This window comes from Lates calcarifer, linkage group LG2 (genome assembly GCF_001640805.2).
Source record: "Lates calcarifer isolate ASB-BC8 linkage group LG2, TLL_Latcal_v3, whole genome shotgun sequence".
NCBI classification, from domain to species: domain Eukaryota; kingdom Metazoa; phylum Chordata; class Actinopteri; family Centropomidae; genus Lates; species Lates calcarifer.
The window spans coordinates 12,417,673-12,436,646 of record NC_066834.1 but is presented as its reverse complement, the minus strand read 5'-3'; the positions used below and the strand labels follow the sequence as shown (position 1 = coordinate 12,436,646).

Sequence of the window (18,974 nt, the reverse complement as noted above, 5' to 3'; positions counted from 1 at the left end):
CACGCGCTCCCGTAGAAGGAACCAATCAGAGCGCAGAATGCGCGTATTTTGAACTGTGTACGGTTGGACCGGAGTGAGAGCAAGAGACGCAGCTCGTCTCTTTGACAGGTTCTGTTTGTTTTACACTGTTAAACCGATAAACGCAACAAGACCTGGGATTTAACGATGAGAAAGAGGTAAGGTGAAAACTTTTTCGCAATAGGGACTGTAAAATAACGTTATATGACAATAACTAAACGAGGTAGCAGGTAGCTGTTCGCTAAACTAACGCCAACGTCGGTTATTTCGATCAGAGGAGTGAACTGTGTGTGCTGTGTTTGGTTTAAATATTACCGGCCACTCGGTTATTAGTGGCATCGAAGCGATTTATTGATAAATGAATCATGCCTCCCACCGCCTCTCTGTCCCTGTAGCGAGGTGCTCGCAGCAGAGGCTGTGTCGTGCTTGAATAAAGCGCTGTGCCATCTGAAGGACATCTGGGAAGAGATCGGTATCCCGGAGGATCAGAGACTACAAAGGACTAATGTTGTCAAGAACCACATTAAGGTGAGACATCGATTAATGGACATAATCACGCCTGAAAACGTGTTATAATACCCGTGATGACGTTTGTTCAAGATTCGTCAGTTGTGGGGAAAGTTAAAGGAAACTTATATGACAGTACTGATTCCCCCTTTTATCCACTTGTTGTTGGACTGTGTTAGACTACCTGTTTAAAACAGTTTCAGGTTTGGAAAATCCACGGTGTTTTCTTCATCCAGACAACATCAGACCAGATCCATCTTTAAAAATCTAGACTTGTTAGATCTGGATTAGATTAACAGGGAGAGTGTAAATATCATTTAAAAATGAGCTCCAGATTTGTGAAATCTTTTCTTCTATGTGTGAAAACTAAAACACAGAAAAAGGACAATTTAACTGTTTTTCCCCTATCCAGACTATACCAAACTAGGTGTAGCTCACAAGACTGCTTAAAACAATTTATCAGATCTGTGAAACCTGTGAATTGGAGGCTGTAGTGTCTGTAGTGTGTGTGTGTGTGTGTGTGTGTGTGTGTCTGTGTCTGTGTCTGTGTGTGTCTGTGTGTGTGTGTGTGTGTGTGTGTGTGTGTGTGAGTGAGGGGGTGGACAGAGAGACGTATGGGTGTGGCAGGGGTCTTGGACAAGAACACAACAATCATTATGAGTGAAACTAGGCCACTGGAAACTATTCAAAGCCCTTATTCCGTAAATGCACTGTATCAATGAGACATCCGGTCACTGGTCAACAAAGTAGAGTTTTCAGTTTTGGGTTGCCACTATTTACATTCACTAGATAATGACCTCTAGTGGACTTCTTTTTAGGAGGATGTGATGAATGATTCATCTGTTAATTGCAAAGGCACACAGTTGTTTTTTTGCATTACTACAGCCAAAGCAGATTATTTCTGTTTAAATTATGATGGATGAAGAACGCTGATACCTAGTTGTCTGTGCATTTCTAAAACCTTCAGAAAAGGCAGCAGATTTCTCCTTTTTGATGTTTACAATAACAGATGGAGGAAGCTTCAAATATACAAACTGGTGCAGGAAAAGCAGCTAAACAATTAACAACAATGAACATTTCATGTTTTCTGTATTTTAGTTGAAGTACTTTTAGCTCATCTCCCTAAAATAGCAGTATTGCTGTGTTTTAATAAACTGAGCAGCATTTCTAGATGCCTGTCTCTACACTAAGGACCAGTATTACTGTGTAACTGTACATGGCTGAAGCTGGATATATGGTCGAATTACAGAGAAATCAGAATATCTGTATCCATATTGTCCAAAATGACCAGAATGATCATTTACTGGATATTGCTGACAATATCAATATTCACATGTGCTGATTTGATTGACTGTATGTATCCAACAGAATTTATTGGATATGATGATCAAAGAAGAGGAGTCTCTGAAGAAGAGGCTCATAAGCAGCATTCAGACATGCAGGACAGAGATGGAGAAACTCTGCCTGGAACTTCAGCTTCCTGTGTTTGAGGTAACAACATTTTCCGTGTTAAAATAATTGCACATTGAAGAACAATCTGTTAACTTTAATTTGGGCTCCTAACTCTTGACTAGATAATACCTCCACATGCCAGACTACAGATCTTCCTTGATAGACATAAATAATTCTCATATTTTCCATAACACAACAGCTTGTGAAACATCTTATAGAATGAATTTGTTGCTGTCCTCCTTGTATATTCAGGAAGAGGAGGGTATTAGCATGCTCCAGCAGGAGAAGAACATCCGCACACAGGTTGAGGCTCTGACAAAGGAGAGGACTCAGCGGATGCAGCAACTGAAGGCTCTGCTGGAGCAGGACCAGGACTTGTGTGACATCCTGTGCTCCATGCCGTATGGCATTGCTCCAGACTCTGTCCCCTCAGTGGAACAACTGGAGGACTTCCGCCAGCACATCACCAACCAGAACACAGAAAAGGTGGGTGTTTGCTTTATGCATCTACATCTCCACTGTTCAGTTATTTTGACTGCACAAGTATAGAAGCTGTGTTTCTTTCAGGGTTACAGGTTGTACTATAGATGGTTGTGGCAGCCAGGCACAAACTGCAGAGACTGTACTGGAGGAACGTGTGCAACACAATAATCTACTGTATTTCACAGTGTTAGTGTCAGATGAAAGCCAAAAGTTTCATTAGTGATGGAGAATGAAGCATTAAGTCGCTTTGGAGCTGTTTCCCTGTTTGCGCTGAAAAGCTCTGGGGCTTCAAACGCAGCAAGCACAGTCACATCTGGTGGTTTACAACATATACATATATATACATATACATATACATATATATATGTGTGTGTGTGTGTGTGTGTGTGTGTGTGTGTGTGCGCGCAGTAAAAGTGCATAAAGTAGTCTGTGCACATGGCAACAAGACAGAAACATAATCTAAACTATTCTTCACCAAATGTTTTGCTGCTTTCATGTTTGCAGGCAAAGCGGTATGCTGAGTTCATGGACCTCAAAAAGCAGATCATTTTGTACATGGGGGAGCTGGACCACATCCCTGAGACCAGTTTTGAGAAGGATGTCGTCTGTGAGGATGAGGACTCTTTTTGCCTTTCCAGAGATAATATCACATCACTCAAACTGCTGGTTTGTCAGGTAAGCTGTTTTTTAATGACATTACATTTACTGAAACTTAAAGCCCTGTAAGGATAAAGGAAATGGGTCCCACAGATAATAACTGGGTCTTGCAAGCTGACATTTTTATATGGTACAATTAGGTCAGTTTGGTCAAAGGCATAATTCAAAACTAATGGACATAGTCACTGTCTAAGCTGCTGCCTGATGCCACTTTCTGCTACACTGACCCCACAGCTGGAGGAACGCAAAGCAGAGAACGAGATGATGTGTGAGACTCACCGAGAGAAGATTCAGCAGCTGTGGGACCGACTGCAGGTTCCCCAGGAGGAGAGAGAAGTCTTCAATGAACACATGGTCACATCAAAGAAGAGGAACCTGGAAGCGGTGAGAAGACTCCTGTGACACTTTCAGCTTTTTATCAGCCATGGCTGTCTGTGCTGTGGTTGTTGTTTTTGCTGTTCAGTTTACACTTTAAATTTCTTTTTTTTAGTTGCAAGCAGAGGTTCAGCGTCTGGAGGAGCTCAAACTGTTAAACATCCGCAACGTCACAGAAGCCATCCGTTCTGAGATCGCTGTGTTTTGGGAAAAGTGCTTCTTCAGCATTGACCAGCGACAGGCTTTCACACCATATTTTAGCGGTGGGTTCACTTGTTGTAGCTGCTTTAAAATGAATGATACTGACATTTGTAAAAGTGATGACACTTAAGCTGTAATTGACTATTTTAGAGGACTTTACTGAAGAGCTGTTGAGCCTGCATGATGCTGAGATCCAGCGCTTGAAGCAGCATTATGAGGATCACAAAGAGCTTTTTGACGGGGTTCACCGGTGGGAGGAAAGCTGGAGACTCTTCCAAGAGCTGGAGGTGAGTTCACTGGAACAGTTTCTCAGTTTAAAATGTCTGTAAGGGGATCATATCAAGATTGTTTGGTTATGTGATGTTTTTGAAAAATACTCCTCAAAGTAAAGTTCATGAGATTGAACTTTACGAACAGCAGTGGAAGATCAGTGCATTTGTTTGGATAAAATGTTTCAGGATAATGAAGCATCTTTGAGATGAGTAGTGAGCTTTCTAAGCAGCTGGAGTACTTTCCCACACATGAATTTATGTTTTTCTTCTGGTTACATGGTACATGTTGGAAAGAATTGTCATACTGCTCATGCTCACAATGCTCATAATCTGTCTCTCTCATCTTTCTCGTTCTCAGAAGAAAGCCACAGATCCGACAAGATTCACAAACAGAGGAGGGAATCTCCTCAAAGAGGAGAAACAGAGGTCAGAGCTGCATAAAAGCCTGCCCAAGGTAAAACATGACTAGCAATTCATTGTTTTATAAACTGAAAATATGTTGTAACATTTCTGTCATGTGATGTCACGTGTATGTGTTTTTTTGTTTTTTTGTTTTTTTGTTATTTTTTAGCTTGAAAAGAAATTAAAAGCCGAGATTGATGCGTGGGAAAGTGAACAGGGTCGGGAATTTCTAGTAAATGGCCAGAAGTTTATGCAGTATGTGGAAGAACAGTGGGAGCTGCACCGAATAGAGAAAGAAAAGGAAAAACTGGAGAGGGTAAACAACTTTTCCTTGCTGTATTAAGGACATAGCCTGTATGTTTACTGAGAAATATGTTGACACTTGTGTTTACATACTACAAACAGCATCTCAAGAAGAGCAAACAGACTGAAGAGGACATGCTGTACGGAACATCAGTACGGACTCCGACCAAACGCAGATTCCTTGGTACCACTACACCGAATAAATCACGAAAGATGGTAAACTCTGTTTGTGTCTTACTTTTATTTTAATACAGATTCGTTCTATTCAGTGAGCTGCGTCTGTCAGCACTAACCCACTCCCTCTGCCTCTCTCATCAGTTTAACGCAACTTCCAGTATTTCTAGCGCCACTTCTAACAGCACCATGCGCTCTGTCTATGGTGGAACTCTCTGTCGCTCACCTGTGCCCCGCCCACCTCTGTCAGCAAACAAGGTTGGTTTCATTTTAACAAATAAAAGAAAGAAAAAGTCATGAAAGAAGGAAACAAACCTACACACAGTTCAAAACACTCTTTCTAGAAAACAGCATTTTGACAATCAGCCAGCTGCCCATGTGAAGTCAGATGGACAGTTGACATCAAAATCAGGATGTGGAAATGTGTTGGACCACACAGCTTGAAACAAGCAAAAAATTACATATAGGTGCTCTTGGGTATATACAGTACAACCTCAGTCAAGCTGTTTACTGTCATTTATCTTTGTCAGTTGTACAGAATTTTTTCCTGAAGTATTTGCTGCATGTGAGCTAGTAACTGTGTTATGTCTTGTGCTGCACTTATTCCAGTTGCCTGTTAAGACCTGGTATCACAAGTATCACAATCACAAGTGGACCGCTCTAAGTAGATCAGTTCATTCCTCTGCTCTCTATGCAAATAAACACAAACACATTTTCAAAGATTGACAGACTGACTGAGTGAATCAAAGTGACGTGCACAGCTCTACAAAGAAATTAAATTTTACCCATTTGAAATGGTAAAGCCATATAAAGTCAATATATGACAGTCACTGTTGATATTGTGGCAGGCTGCCACAAATAAAAATGTATGAGGAGACTTCACTTCTGAGAGGTGTAAAAATATTTTCAGTTCATAATGAAACTGGCGAGACAAAATAAACTGTAGCAGACCTGAGATGGTTAGGCAGTCCCAGGCCAGGACACACCTCCAAATCTGGTCTAAGCAATTGTATCTCAAATGTGTCATCAGTGAGTCTTGGGTGCAATCACACCTGTGCTTGGAGCTTTCCACCTGTGATCTGATCACCTGAGACAGGTGTTAGTGCCAGGTATGAGCAGGCTCTTTATTCAGTTAATTTTAAAAACTGATTGCTGTATTGTGTTGTTAAAGAGGACAGTTGGTCCCACAGTTGGTCTGATCTATCTCCCCTGCTGTGTGTCCTCCAGGGTCTGGCACCACGGACGCCAGGAGGCAGTAAACCCCCCCACCCACGACTACAGGGCTGTAACAAGGAGAACGAGGCTCAGTTGAAGGGGACTCCTGTGAGTGGTGCGTTGCTGACATCCGCTAGTCCACAGCGTAACTTCAGCATAGCCTCTGTTGCCAGCACATATTCAGAGTTTGTGGTAATTTACTCTTTTGTCTCTAATTTCTTTGCTCTGCATCTTTTCCTCCATTTCTCTGCAGTGACACTTTTTAGTGCATTACAGACGTTTCAGATGATGTACAAATACTAATGATGTAAAATTATATTTTAGAGGGACTTGGTCAACACTGAATCTGTTCAGTCAAGGTGTGTGGAATTCAGAGACCTTGTATGATGCTTACTAATCTCTTTTAGCTTAACTGCATGCCTCTAATCAAGGGGATGATTACCTTTAATGAGCAACCTAACAAGATAGGCATGATCATCCCACAAACACTGACACTCCCCTCCCCATCACAGCTCTGACAGATTGTTGCTTTAGCATTGTTCTGCCTCCCCCAGCGTCTATACCAAATGTATTTGAGCCATGTTTTTAGATCGCCCATCTCACAGTTAGAGCGCAGTAGTGTTGTCTGCTATTTTGTGACTGCAATTTCAAATCATGTACTGTGACATTTGTACCAAAAAAATCATTTAAGTCTTCCACCTTCACTGATGGTCAGGTGATCCAGGGCCATATTTATACAAACCATAGCCAGGATTGAACTGGGCTAGTAATTGAGGTCACAAATCCAAGATCCACGCCTTTGCAATACCAACCATTTTGTTGAGATATTTTCTGTTTAATGTTTATGCTAATAATATTTTAGTTTTTTACCTTGCAAAAACTACTTCAAAGAAACACGCCTCTCAAATTCTGAGACAAAGGTGTCGCTCATGAGGATCCATTTTGCACCAAACATCAAGAGAATAGTAGAACAGTTATCGAGATCCAATATCGCAACTCACAGTAGACTCAGTTACACACACTGTAGTTTAATTAGGGGCTGACAGAAACACTGTTTAGTGACTGATGGTACAATCCACAAGATGACATGATGCTTATAACCTGATGATACTTTTTGGTGATTAAACAAAATGTGGATTTCTGCAATGAAAAGCTAGTCTGAGGTCAGACGTAATTTGTTTTTGTGTGATTTCCGTCTCACTAATTCACACTAACAGTCTTTGCAGTGTGATTTCATCATGATTTAGGAAAAGATAAGCATTTATTTGTTGATGGCAAGTTTGCTTTTAATTGTCGTCTAATCCCAAGGAATCATCCGTAACAGCTGCTCTTCTGTTTGCACAGCGAGACCTGTCCAAGGCCTCTAACGCCAAGATCCAGCACGACGTCCTGAGTTCAACCATTACCAACCTTTGACCTCTCCACACTGATGATGACTGCGTTAGCTAAAATATCATAGTCCATCCAATGAAGTTCTGATCACCTACAAAATGGATCACTACCTTTCACTGTTCTCTGCTTTTATATGTAAATGAAGGTAATAATATATTAAGTGTTGAGTTTGTGATGAACAAGGAACAAGGTATCAGTTGTCAGTTACTGAATCTTTGCCCAGTCTATCACTGTAACAGAACAAAAAATGCTTATATCAAAAGTTAAACTAACACTATTTTGGCTCTCTGATTTTGCCAGTTACTGAGATGTAATAAATGTTGTCTGCATCTTATATGGCACATGTTTTTAAAATATGGGCCAAAAAACAAAAGAAGAAACTTTAGCTTTCTGAAGTTATGCAATCTGGGGATTACAGGCCAAATGTATTATAAATACTTTGCACTTTTTCTAAAGAAAATATATTGCAGCGCATAGTGTAATTTTTCACACACTCACACTGTTCCTTCCAAATCTGTTTTTATAAATATATGTATTTGTGTATATATTTCTATATCTGCTTACTCTTCATAGTTGTTTGAACAGGCTGCTGTTAAGACTGTTAGTTAAAGTGTCATATATTGGTGCTGCATAGCAGTTTGAATATAGCTAAATCAAATGGATTCAGTACACTATCATGGCTGATTTGGATAAGCTTGTCAAAATATATTAAATGCATTTTCTCTTGAAAAGCACAGACTCACTGTATTTCCTAGATAGCAAAGAATCTCTTTTCCTTTTTTAAAATCAATGTATAATACTTGTGTTGCTGGAAAAAAAAATCCAAATTCACATGTTCTCTCATGTTAAGAACACTTATTTTTACCACAAAGTTAGCAAAGAGTAACCTTAAGATTTACACATGTACCACGTGTTTCAGATCTGTTCAGCCTCATCCAAACATCACGTTTGTCAGGTTTGAATGAATCTGATTTGTCTGTTTACACAACAGTGCAGACAGATTTCACAATCAAAGATGTAACTTGGTGTTTTATCTGTTCTGTTATTTAGTTGTTTTTTTTTTTAAAGGCAAACATAAGGTAAAACCAGCTTTTTGAAAAGACGTTCTATAAAAGATCACAAACCATATTTCCTGTTAGAGTCGGCACAGTATTTTTGGCTCAGCCACAGACAAGAGAAATGTGGTCAATAACGTGGCAGATGGCAGGGATTGCATGTCCTTTTTAGTGGATCAACCTCTTTGACCTTAGTGTCCGCAGACTCTCCTCATGGAATGTCTTACTGATTTGTCCACTGCACTGTGATAAGTCTTGTTTGCAAGCTAAAGCAGAGCAGTTAATTTCTCAAGTTGGATAAACTCACTGCTATATAAGATCTGAAAAACTGAAACTACACAACAGTTGACTTCAGGCTAAAAGGATAACACTTAGATAACATAGCCAGCTACTTTAATTTAATCAGTGTTGAGTAAACACTGGTTGGCAGTATCTGATGTTAACTTTGACTGTAGACTTTCAAATTGTTGTGATGTGACCACTCAGACTGGATGCTTTCATTGTGTTACGACTCAACCCACCTCACCATGTTACCCTGTGTTAGCCATTCATTTAACAACATACAGTCAGTATTTAGACAGTTGCACATTCTTGTTCTTCTGACTTCAGCACATTCAGTTTGAAATAAAACGATGGATACTGTGTTAAAGTGTCAAGTCTCAGTTTGGCTATGTATCTGGGCAGCTGTGTAGTTTGAACATTAGTTTGTGCGCAAATGGGTACATGTGTGGCTCAGAGTTGACTGAGAGGTGAGAGATGCAATTTATATTGAAGTTAAGTCATCTGTCAACATGAGGAGTAAAGAGGTGAGCATGCAAGTGAAGATAATGAGGCTATAAAAATCTATCAAATATCAAAGGTAGTTGGTTTGTCAAAATCAAAAGTTAGTTACTGACTAAAAAAACAGGTTTACATAGGAATAATGCAAATGAGCTGGTAGACAAAGGAGAACAAGTCTTATGGATGAGCAGAGCAGTCAAGATGCTCTGCAAGATAGAGGTGGACAGAAAAAGAAACCAGTAGAGTTGTTCTATGAACTGACAAAATCACCAGCCTTGTTTATTTTATATCATGGTATACTATAATAAAGCAGTTTATACCACAGTGTTTTGGCATATCTGGCTTTCTTTCACTGGTATTTAAGAAAAGCTAAAACCTAGTAATGAGGTCATCTGTCCATATTTTAAGGTAAACAGTTATCTAGTTCTCCAACATTATTTTCCCAGATATTTTGTAAACATTCAACAACAACTTTGTGCATTGACAATCAAAGGTGAAGTGGGCACTTTTGTGTTTTTCTGTTTTTCTGTCAATGTTGATAAAACGGAGGGTGTGAATTTTATTTTGAAGGATTCACACCGGAAGTCCCAGCGGAACAGACTTCCGGAGGACGGACCCAACTACATCCATGAAAGAACTCATGCTAACCGGCTGATAGGTCGTACTACATGGCGTGTGGAGAAGAGACGCTACACACAACAACATAGTGTTCTAGTTATGAAATGTTAAGTTTTTACATAGTTTTTTAAATAATAATTAACTCAGCCATGTCCGGAGCGTTAGCAAGGCTGCTGTTCTACCCTACGTTAGCTTATAATGTTGCCATGGAGAAGGTCTCATCGAGGCGGTGGTTTGACCGAGTGGACGAGACGGTGATCCTCGGAGCTCTGCCGTTCAGATCCATGACCAAACAGGTTAGACTCACCCCCACACCTGCCTTTCTACCTGTCTATCTCTTTCTCAATTCAGAGGCTACAACTAAGCTCCCCAGCCGCGGTGGAAGAAGTATCAGCTCAAATTGTGACTAGCTGGTAGGGCTGCAGCTCGCGGCTATTTACCACATTGAAGTTAATTTCAATTTAAAAAAGTATGTGTATTCGGTGTTTAAGAGTTTGCACTCCAATAACAATAGTCAGCATGTAACAGTGTGATTGTCACCGTGTGTTCTTGTGTTACAGCTGGTAGAAACAGAAAATGTACGAGGGGTCATCACTATGAATGAGAAGTATGAGACCAAATATTTCTGCAACTCAGCTGAGGTGAGTTTGTCTTCTCATTCTATGGGTGAAGATTCAGATGATTTCAGCCAAACATCCTGTGTGTGCAGCAAACTGCCTGAGCTTTAAAGTATTAAAGTACATTATCTTGACCTCTGAACTCACAGTAAACACAAAGTTCTGCTGAGATCCAGAAACCAGACTGTTGAGCACCAGAGGCTGATTTCTTATAGTGTAAAAAGGGCACAGAGGTTCATCTTCTACACGATAAACAACTTTGGTTTGATGTGTTTGATGCTGGGTGCAGGAGTGGCAGGCTGCAGGGGTGGAGCAGCTGAGGCTGAGCACCGTTGACCTCACTGGCGTGCCCAGCCTGGAGAACTTGCACCGAGGGGTGGAGTTTGCCCTGCAGCACCGAGAACAGGGAACTAGCGTGTACGTCCACTGCAAGGCTGGACGCTCCCGCAGCGCCACACTGGCTGCTGCGTACCTCATCCGGGTCAGTAAATAACTGTGGGGAGGTCACACTGTCGCTTCATCCCCTGATGTTTGCACTCAAACATAGACATCAGATTTAAATAGATGTTACACACATAAACTGTTTTGTGACAGAAAATTAATGGACATTAATTTTATTTAACACTGTGTTTCTCTGCTTACAGTTACACTGTTGGACTCCAGAGGAGGCCTGTGAGAAACTGGCGTCTGTTCGACCCCACATCTTGGTGCGTGCTGCTCAGCTGGAGATGCTGAAGACGTACTATCAGCAGGTGTGTGGACAGTCCAGCTGAGAGTGCAGGGTGGCGAGTTGGACCTCATTTTGTTCCCAGCATCTGGAAGCCTGGACTTGGAGCCTTGTTTAAAGACACAAAAACATGAAATGCAGCTTTTGCCATATCTTTCAGTCCTTCAAATCATCATGCACAATCACGGAAGAGTAAATGCCAAATGCCCCCCCTCCCCTCAATTTGTTTTTTAAAATCTGATTTCAAGAATTTTATAAGTTTACAAGTTGCAGATTTTAGTGGTTAATTCATGACAAATAGGTAAACAGAAATTAGTTTCTACAGTCATGGATTTTGTCTTTTTGAACTCTGATGTCACAGAATCTGCAACTTCAAAGTGACAGTGTCAACATGGTACAGTAGTTAAAGCCATCTCTTCTATAAATCCCTGACTTTCTGATTTTACCTTGAGCTGAAACATATTAATTTAATATCTGAAATATGTGAAGCTCTGAATTATGTTAAAAGAAAGCACTTGGAAACAAAAAATTCTTTCAAATTCCACAGGAAAAACAGCAATGCAATACCTTTTGCTTCTGACTTTCATTGACAAACACTCCATTTAGTTGAAGTGCCGTGTGCTTGTTACATTTGGACTGCAGTAGCACAACAAGACAGGGACGTCTTACTGCATAATTCAGCAATGAAGTGGTTGCTGGATATACTAGAGAATGTTTTATTTCATTTATTTTCCTCTGGTGCCTCATAACTTGTTAAATAAAATATTTGTGAGATGAAAACATCAGTCTAATGGTGTTTATGTTCCTTTATTTTCATAACATAGATTTTACAGGCAAACTGTCTACTATTTGTGCAGATTTCAGATGGAAAGGTTGTACTATTTACCAAACTATAATGATTTGATGTCAGTAGCTGTTTTGCAGAATACTGTTCTCCATTCAACATGAGATATGATCATAAGATTACTTTGTTGGGCAAAAACCGCTGAAGACTGTTTAACATACACAAGATTTCTATGTATTTAGTTAGTAGAATTTCCAATTTTGTAGTAGTACCACTTTTATTAGTATTATTTTATTATTATTATTCCATCATTATGAACCCATTCTCAGCAGTTGTACTGGATTTGTCCTCCGGCCCATCAGGGGGCGACAAACCTCTCACAGCCGCTTCTCCAGTCCGGAGACATACGAGCATAGAGAGCAAACATGGCGGCGTCGCTGGTGCGGTTTGTCCGCGGGGGTCTTGGAAGGAGTTTTAACAGTAAGTTGATCAGAAATCAATTAATGTTTCTTCACATTGTACGCTGCAGTGATGCATTGCATGTCGAGTCCATTTTCACGCCACCAAAAACGACAGCGTCTCATTTTCAACCGTCAAATGTCTCCGGTTTGACCTTCGAGCTAGCGTTAGCTAATGCTAACGTTAGCCTGCACCGAGTTGAATGACAGGCAGGATGAACAGATTACATAGTTTTTTTGTGGCCGATGGGTTTATTAGGGCAACAGAAGCAGTCGTGCAGATGTGTTTAGAGTGGATACACAACGGGCCTTTTCCTGTAGCAACTTCTTTTGTTATGCACAATAGTAACTGAACTGGAACTACACGAAATAAACATAAGTGTAGCCTTGCACAACTCCGATACAAATAATATAGTAAACATGATTTTAATAAAAAGAAAGGATAAGTTTAGTTGCCGAGATAAATAAGAAAAAGATGAAAAGCAGTAAATGCAGTGAAACCAATGAGAAAAGCAAAGACAGGCTCATATAACAGTATTTCTGCAGCATTCACCAACGTGCAATTAATTGTAATAATTTAACACCCGTGTCACAGTTATACCGAACAATGAATGTCAGATATCAACAAAAACCATTATGGATAATAAGGTCTTTACAGTGCAATATGAAATAATGTATTTACATTTTTATACTTCCTATATTCTGTAATTAGCGATTATTTTCACTATAGATTGATTTGCCGATTTTTTTTTATTAATCTGTTAATTGTTAAGTCTGTGAAACATGAGCCAGTGTCTTGTTTTGTCCAATCACCAGATGAAAACTCAGACATATTAGAATATTGAATCTATTAGTGTAACTTCCACAATGCCAAAGTCAAAATACTGTTCACTTGAATGTAGAACCACTAAACTGAGACTTTGAGACTTTAAACTGTTGAATTTTAATTGCATTGTTTATATCAGTACTGGGAGAAAACAGGGTCTTCCAGTTAAGAACAGCACAGCAGACCAGAAACATGATTTAAACACCTGGAAGCCAGAGGTTAAATCAGCACTCTCACAGGTAAAGAACGGGTCATTAGAGGTTTCTGGAAATTTAGCTGGAAATGAGTTAGAGGGATAGATCTGGTGTAAAAGTTTTCTTCACTTTGGCCAAAAAGGAATATTTGCAAAGTAAAAGCCAAGCCTTCTGCCAGAAAATATTAAAAATGCAAAACCTCCAAGATAATTCACCTTTAGGTCTAACTTTATTCTCTCTTGTAAAGGTCAAGTGGATATGTTTGACATTTAACTTTTCATGTAGGAAATCATTTCCATTTTGTATCATTGAGCTTTTGCTTTTCATTCTTGGCATGTTGTCAGTGTTTATATTTACTGTTCTCACTCTTTCCTCCTGTTTTTATCTCAGTTGCGAGGACTTCATGTCTCCTTCAGCAGCAGACCAGACTGCAGAGCTCCACTACTGAGAGCAGACGTGAGTACACAGTAACTGTTGATACAGGAGATAGTCAGTCAGGATGGCTGGACAACTAATCTCTTTCTTAACTCCTATAAGATCCAGTTTGTGACTCTCATATGTTAACCAACAAGACTGGACTTCTAACAGGCTAAAGGGGGCAAGTGCCCCAGAGCTTCATGGGCCCCAAAAGCTGGAGGCTTCCTATGAGTGAAGTTGTTTATTTGAGGTTATTGGAAATTTGTGAGGTTAACAGACAGGACATGAGCCTTAGTATGTGTCCTGTGTAAGGAAAAGAGGTGTTAATATAGGGTCGTAGGAGCTTGTTGCTGTCTCTGGTCCCCTATAGCAGGTTCATTTGGCCATATGCATCTACTGCAAAACTTTTATTATGGCTTTGTAAAGCCAAAGGTAAAGTTTTCAGATGTTTTGTTTGATCCAACCACCAGTTCAAAGCCCAGAGATATTCAGTTTACTGTGATATATGACAAAGAAAAGGAGGAAATTCTCACATTTTAGAAGCTGTAGTCACAAATGTATGGCATGTTTGCTTAAAAAATGATAATCAGTTAGCAAATTAATATTCAGTTGATCCTCTAATCCACAGATTTATTCAGCTCTAATGTCTTGTATGATGTGTTTTTTACTGACATTAATATTCTCTTGTCTTTCTTCTTGCTTATAAATGATATTGCATATATGTTGTGACTCTAATGTTCAAATTAATGAGAAGCAAAATCTGGAGGTACTGATTGGATGACTGATTGATTTGATTGTCACATTCACTTTAAATAGTTATTACAGAAAACTAAAAATGTCACACAAACTAAGAACAATAAGCAATGTTGCACTGTGACCTGTTTTCCAATGTGAATGAGGAGTTGTTTGTAGAGAAAAAAGGCATGGAGAGCAAACACTGCTGTGTTCAATTATTATAGACCTGTTGTCTTCTCTCTCCTTTATTCAGCCACTGTCAGGCCCAAAGATGCTGTTACTCACAACCAGCTGGCAGCGTTTGGAGAGTATGTGGCCGAGATGATGCCCAAATATATCCAGCAGGTCCAGGTCAGTTCATACACCCATAGGAGCGTCAGAGAATGTGAATGAAAAATTTGATAAGGGATTCATAATGTAGACTTGGAACCAGGTCAGCCCATTAAATTCAGATTTCTTAAATATGCAGGTGGCTTGAAATTGTATGTTTGTGCTTGTTTGTGTGTCCGTGACTGTAGGTGACCTGTTATAATGAGCTGGAGGTGATGATCCATCCTGATGGAGTGATCCCAGTGCTGACCTTCCTGAGGGACCACACCAACGCTCAGTTCAGGAACATGATTGATCTGACTGCTGTCGATATCCCAACACGACAAAATCGCTTTGAGGTAGCTGCCCCCCCTCCTCACACACACACACACGCACAGTTCTTTAAACATTGTTCTTAATGGTACTTGATGCAGAAATAAAAGACTCCAGGAAAATGTAATGACCATACAGATTTACGGCAACTGTTATTTAATCTCAAGTAAATGAAACAGTTAAACATTTGTCATCATCAATCATTTTAGGTTATAAGAAATGTCCATCCTTGTCTAATAATAATGTTAACAATAATAATGAATTTGTACTGAATGGGCCCTTGTACTCACGCGAGGGTTTAAGGCAGTCACCTGCACAGATAGACCCTAAGAGGGGCTTAAGCCTCTGTCCTTTTTCCCTCAGACTTGACATGCCTCCTCTTGGCTGGATTTGACTGTAACAAACATCTCTGATCCAATGTGAAATGGATCTTTGTCAACCTGCTGGGAGTACAAAATTGTTGTATAACATGTTTCATTTCCTGTTGCCGGTAGGTGGCACTACAACTATGGCTGAATATTGGCATGTAGACGTGTTCAGGACAGGCCTCTTGTCAAACCTGTGAAATGTGGGGCAGATTGGATGAATTTTTTTTTAAGTTACAGCGAGGTACTCCATCATGGTGACACATCAATCCATTTTATAGGCGATTTATTTGCTACAGGAATAATAAGGAAGAAAAATAGTAATTTGAGCAATTCCAATAGGGCCTTCGTACCACTTGGTGCTTGGGCCCTAATAATAATGCATGACACATCTGTCGGATGTGGATGGATAGTTACTGTCAAAAGCTTTAGTTTTACATTCAACTGTGGATTCATCCCTACAGTGTTGGTAAGTGTGTTGTACCTACAGCAACACAACAGGAAAGTGTTGTTCATCTACACACTGTTGTGGTGTAAAAAGTACAATATTTCCCTCTGAAATGTAGTACAAAAGTAAAGTAACATAAAAAGGAAATACAAGTAACTAAAATTGATCTTGTGTACAGAACTTGAGTAAATGTACTCAGTTACTTTCCACCACTGCTCACATTCTACTCTATTTCTTAACATCTTATGGTTAGAATTAAAATATTGGTGAGCATAAATGACATAAATGAGCTTTCTGAATGATTTTATAGTGATGATGTGTGTGTGCTGGTTCACAGATTGTGTACAACCTGCTGTCATTGCGCTACAACTCTCGCATCCGTATCAAGACGTACACAGATGAGCTAACACCAGTGGACTCTGCGGTCCCCGTCCACATGGCTGCCAACTGGTATGAGAGGGAGGTGAGTCACAACCTGCATGCCAAATCTGAAGATTCATCAGTGTTTATTTAAAACCCACTGACGCAACAACAGTAAAATAGTAAATAAATAAAGGTTTATTTATCTTAGTTAGATAACAACAAATGACAACAAATGTTGCAAAGTGCTTTACAAACAAAAAGCATCCAACAGACATGATAAGAACACACACAAAAAGGGATTAAAACAAAAACAAGCTAAACAATAACTCCTGCCTTAAAGTACACAGAGCAATGCAGGAGCAACAGTGGGACAGACTGTAAACTTTACAACCCAAATCCTGTTACAAAACAGGCAACTTGATTCTGTTGACTGCTCCTCCACAGCACTTATTTCCAAAAGGACTTATTTCCAGATGTTGCTTTGCTTTACTTTTTTGTTTTTTTTTTCTTTTTCATCATTACAGTACCATCCACATCCTGCATTATGTATTTGTATCTTTCTGTCTCGTTTTTTGATCTGTTTTTTTTCCACTTGTCTTGACTCGTTTCTCTCACTGCCTTTTAATTTTCAGACATGAATTTGAGCTGGTGTTTGATTCTTTGATGTTCTCTGTGTAATATGACTATTACATTGTTACGTCTGTTTTGCGGTTGTATTTACTTTTCACATTCAAAAGATGGCGTATGTCTGATCTTAGAGATATTTCTTAACTGTAAAGCTTCTTACAAGCCTCTAAACATATGTTGGAAAAAAATAGACAAATCAAAAGTCAAACTTTTTACTGTGTGATTTGACATTTGTGCTCAGAGGTTCCGGGGTTTGCTACAGGGTCTTCAGATCTGTTTTATCCTCGCTCCATTTTAAGCCATTTTAAGATATCCAGCATCTCTTAGCTTTCACAAAGTCCTCACATTTCACAGACATGTAAAGCTGAGTGTCATCTATATAAGAACGATAAGAATATATTGTTAAAACTGGTGCTGACACCCGCCCAACTGACAGTAAAAGTGTGTGTGTTTATACAGGTATGGGACATGTTCGGTGTGTTCTTCGCCAACCACCCAGATCTAAGGCGTATTCTGACAGACTACGGCTTCGAGGGTCACCCCTTCAGAAAGGACTTCCCTCTGTCGGGATACGTTGAGGTGAGTTCTGCCAGCAGTGAGTCCTCTCAGTACAACAATCAGCTTTGTTCAGCTTCATGAGTCATTTGTTTACTCCAAAAGATAAATGGAATAGAATTGGCAGGATGTTAGTGAGACAGACGGGATGATATGCTGTGATGTTGTACATCTCCAACTCTGCTAGATCCCATGCTTTTTAGTTAGTTATGTTGTGTTATGTATTTATTTTTGAGCTCATTATAATTAATCAGACAGTCTTTGAAAAATCTTGACAGTTTGTGCTGTGAAAGAATAATTTATGGCCCAAATACTTTCTATAAACTGAGTAGATTTCCTTTGGAGGAACGAATTAATTATTTATTTTTAACACAGTAGTCTAATTTACTTCTCTCTGTCCGAGGATGACCGCTTCACATACTGATGAAAAGAGATCTGTTTTAAAATCCATCATTTGGTCAGAATGTGTTGATATATGACTGAAAATAGTTTAAATTAGATATAATTTGTTATTTCCGTCTGCAGGTGCGTTATGATGATGAGCTGAAGCGTGTAGTGGCCGAGCCCGTAGAGCTGTCACAGGAGTTCAGGAAGTTTGACCTGAACACGCCCTGGGAGGTGTTCCCCGCCTACAGAGAGCCCAAAGAGGCTGCACCCAAACTGGAGGCTGGAGACAAAGCCCCTGAGAAGAAGTGATATCCCTTCAGTTAGTCTCCACACGCCCACCATCATTACCATCATCATCGTGTTCTGTCTGTTTGTGTCATTCTGGGACTCAAACCTTCCTGAACAAAACCCTCCTGAAATATTTATGTAAATAAAATACTAATAAAACAATCTTTAAATGGTTTATGTGGAGCTGTGGGTTTTATTTGTGATTACACTGCATTGTCAGAAGTATGTGGACACATGAATACTCCGCTCATATTGGATTTTTGTGGTTTCTTGTTGGAAGTGGGTGGTAGTGATGGTCGCATGCCAAGAGCTTCAACCATCATTACGTTTACAGGAGGTTATAAAACACTCTCTGAACAGTCCTCAGGACAGACTGGACGCTACAGTGGCTTACTATCAGAAAGTGTCCGGGCTGAGGCTAGCTGGTTAGCATGCTAATTTCAGTAGAAGAAAAGAATTAACAGAAGTAGAAGCAAACAAAGACATTTCACAGCTGGAGACAGCTCTTAGTGAGTAAAGGAATGAAGTTTGATGCTGAACTCACAGCATTTCTTCTAAACTGCTAAGTAAACAGCTGTTAGTGCAAATGTTGGCTATGTAGCGATAGTGAAAATGTACAAATGGCTAATTGAGGTAA

The 18,974-nt window shown here is 39.7% G+C and overlaps 3 protein-coding genes across 8 annotated transcripts; all 3 read left to right on the top strand.

The window, feature by feature from the left end:
• The first annotated feature begins 26 nt into the window (after window positions 1–26).
• On the top strand, window positions 27–7,706 carry prc1b (protein regulator of cytokinesis 1b). 6 transcript variants are annotated; one of them, XM_018692957.2, is made up of 15 exons: window positions 27–176; window positions 414–546; window positions 1,894–2,016; window positions 2,230–2,463; window positions 2,965–3,135; window positions 3,352–3,501; window positions 3,608–3,755; window positions 3,844–3,980; window positions 4,324–4,419; window positions 4,537–4,683; window positions 4,773–4,883; window positions 4,989–5,102; window positions 6,072–6,251; window positions 6,384–6,418; window positions 7,404–7,706. In XM_018692957.2, the coding sequence occupies exons 1-15, from the start codon at window positions 166–168 to the stop codon at window positions 7,450–7,452; spliced, it is 1,839 nt and encodes a 612-aa protein (XP_018548473.1). In that variant the 5' UTR covers window positions 27–165; the 3' UTR covers window positions 7,453–7,706. The 6 variants fall into 6 exon arrangements, with proteins under 6 accessions (XP_018548473.1, XP_018548477.1, XP_018548472.1 ...); XM_018692961.2 differs by having other exon boundaries at window positions 4,773–4,886; window positions 6,072–6,174; XM_018692956.2 differs by having other exon boundaries at window positions 4,773–4,886.
• Window positions 7,707–9,872: 2,166 nt separating this feature from the next.
• ptpmt1 (protein tyrosine phosphatase mitochondrial 1) lies at window positions 9,873–12,033 on the top strand. The gene is made up of 4 exons (XM_018692676.2): window positions 9,873–10,200; window positions 10,465–10,545; window positions 10,811–11,002; window positions 11,166–12,033. The coding sequence occupies exons 1-4, from the start codon at window positions 10,054–10,056 to the stop codon at window positions 11,292–11,294; spliced, it is 549 nt and encodes a 182-aa protein (XP_018548192.1). The 5' UTR covers window positions 9,873–10,053; the 3' UTR covers window positions 11,295–12,033.
• Window positions 12,034–12,391: 358 nt separating this feature from the next.
• Window positions 12,392–18,512, top strand: ndufs3 (NADH:ubiquinone oxidoreductase core subunit S3). Its single transcript, XM_018692963.2, has 7 exons — window positions 12,392–12,512; window positions 13,901–13,966; window positions 14,916–15,013; window positions 15,181–15,330; window positions 16,455–16,580; window positions 17,567–17,686; window positions 18,188–18,512. The coding sequence occupies exons 1-7, from the start codon at window positions 12,458–12,460 to the stop codon at window positions 18,356–18,358; spliced, it is 786 nt and encodes a 261-aa protein (XP_018548479.1). The 5' UTR covers window positions 12,392–12,457; the 3' UTR covers window positions 18,359–18,512.
• Window positions 18,513–18,974: the final 462 nt, after the last annotated feature.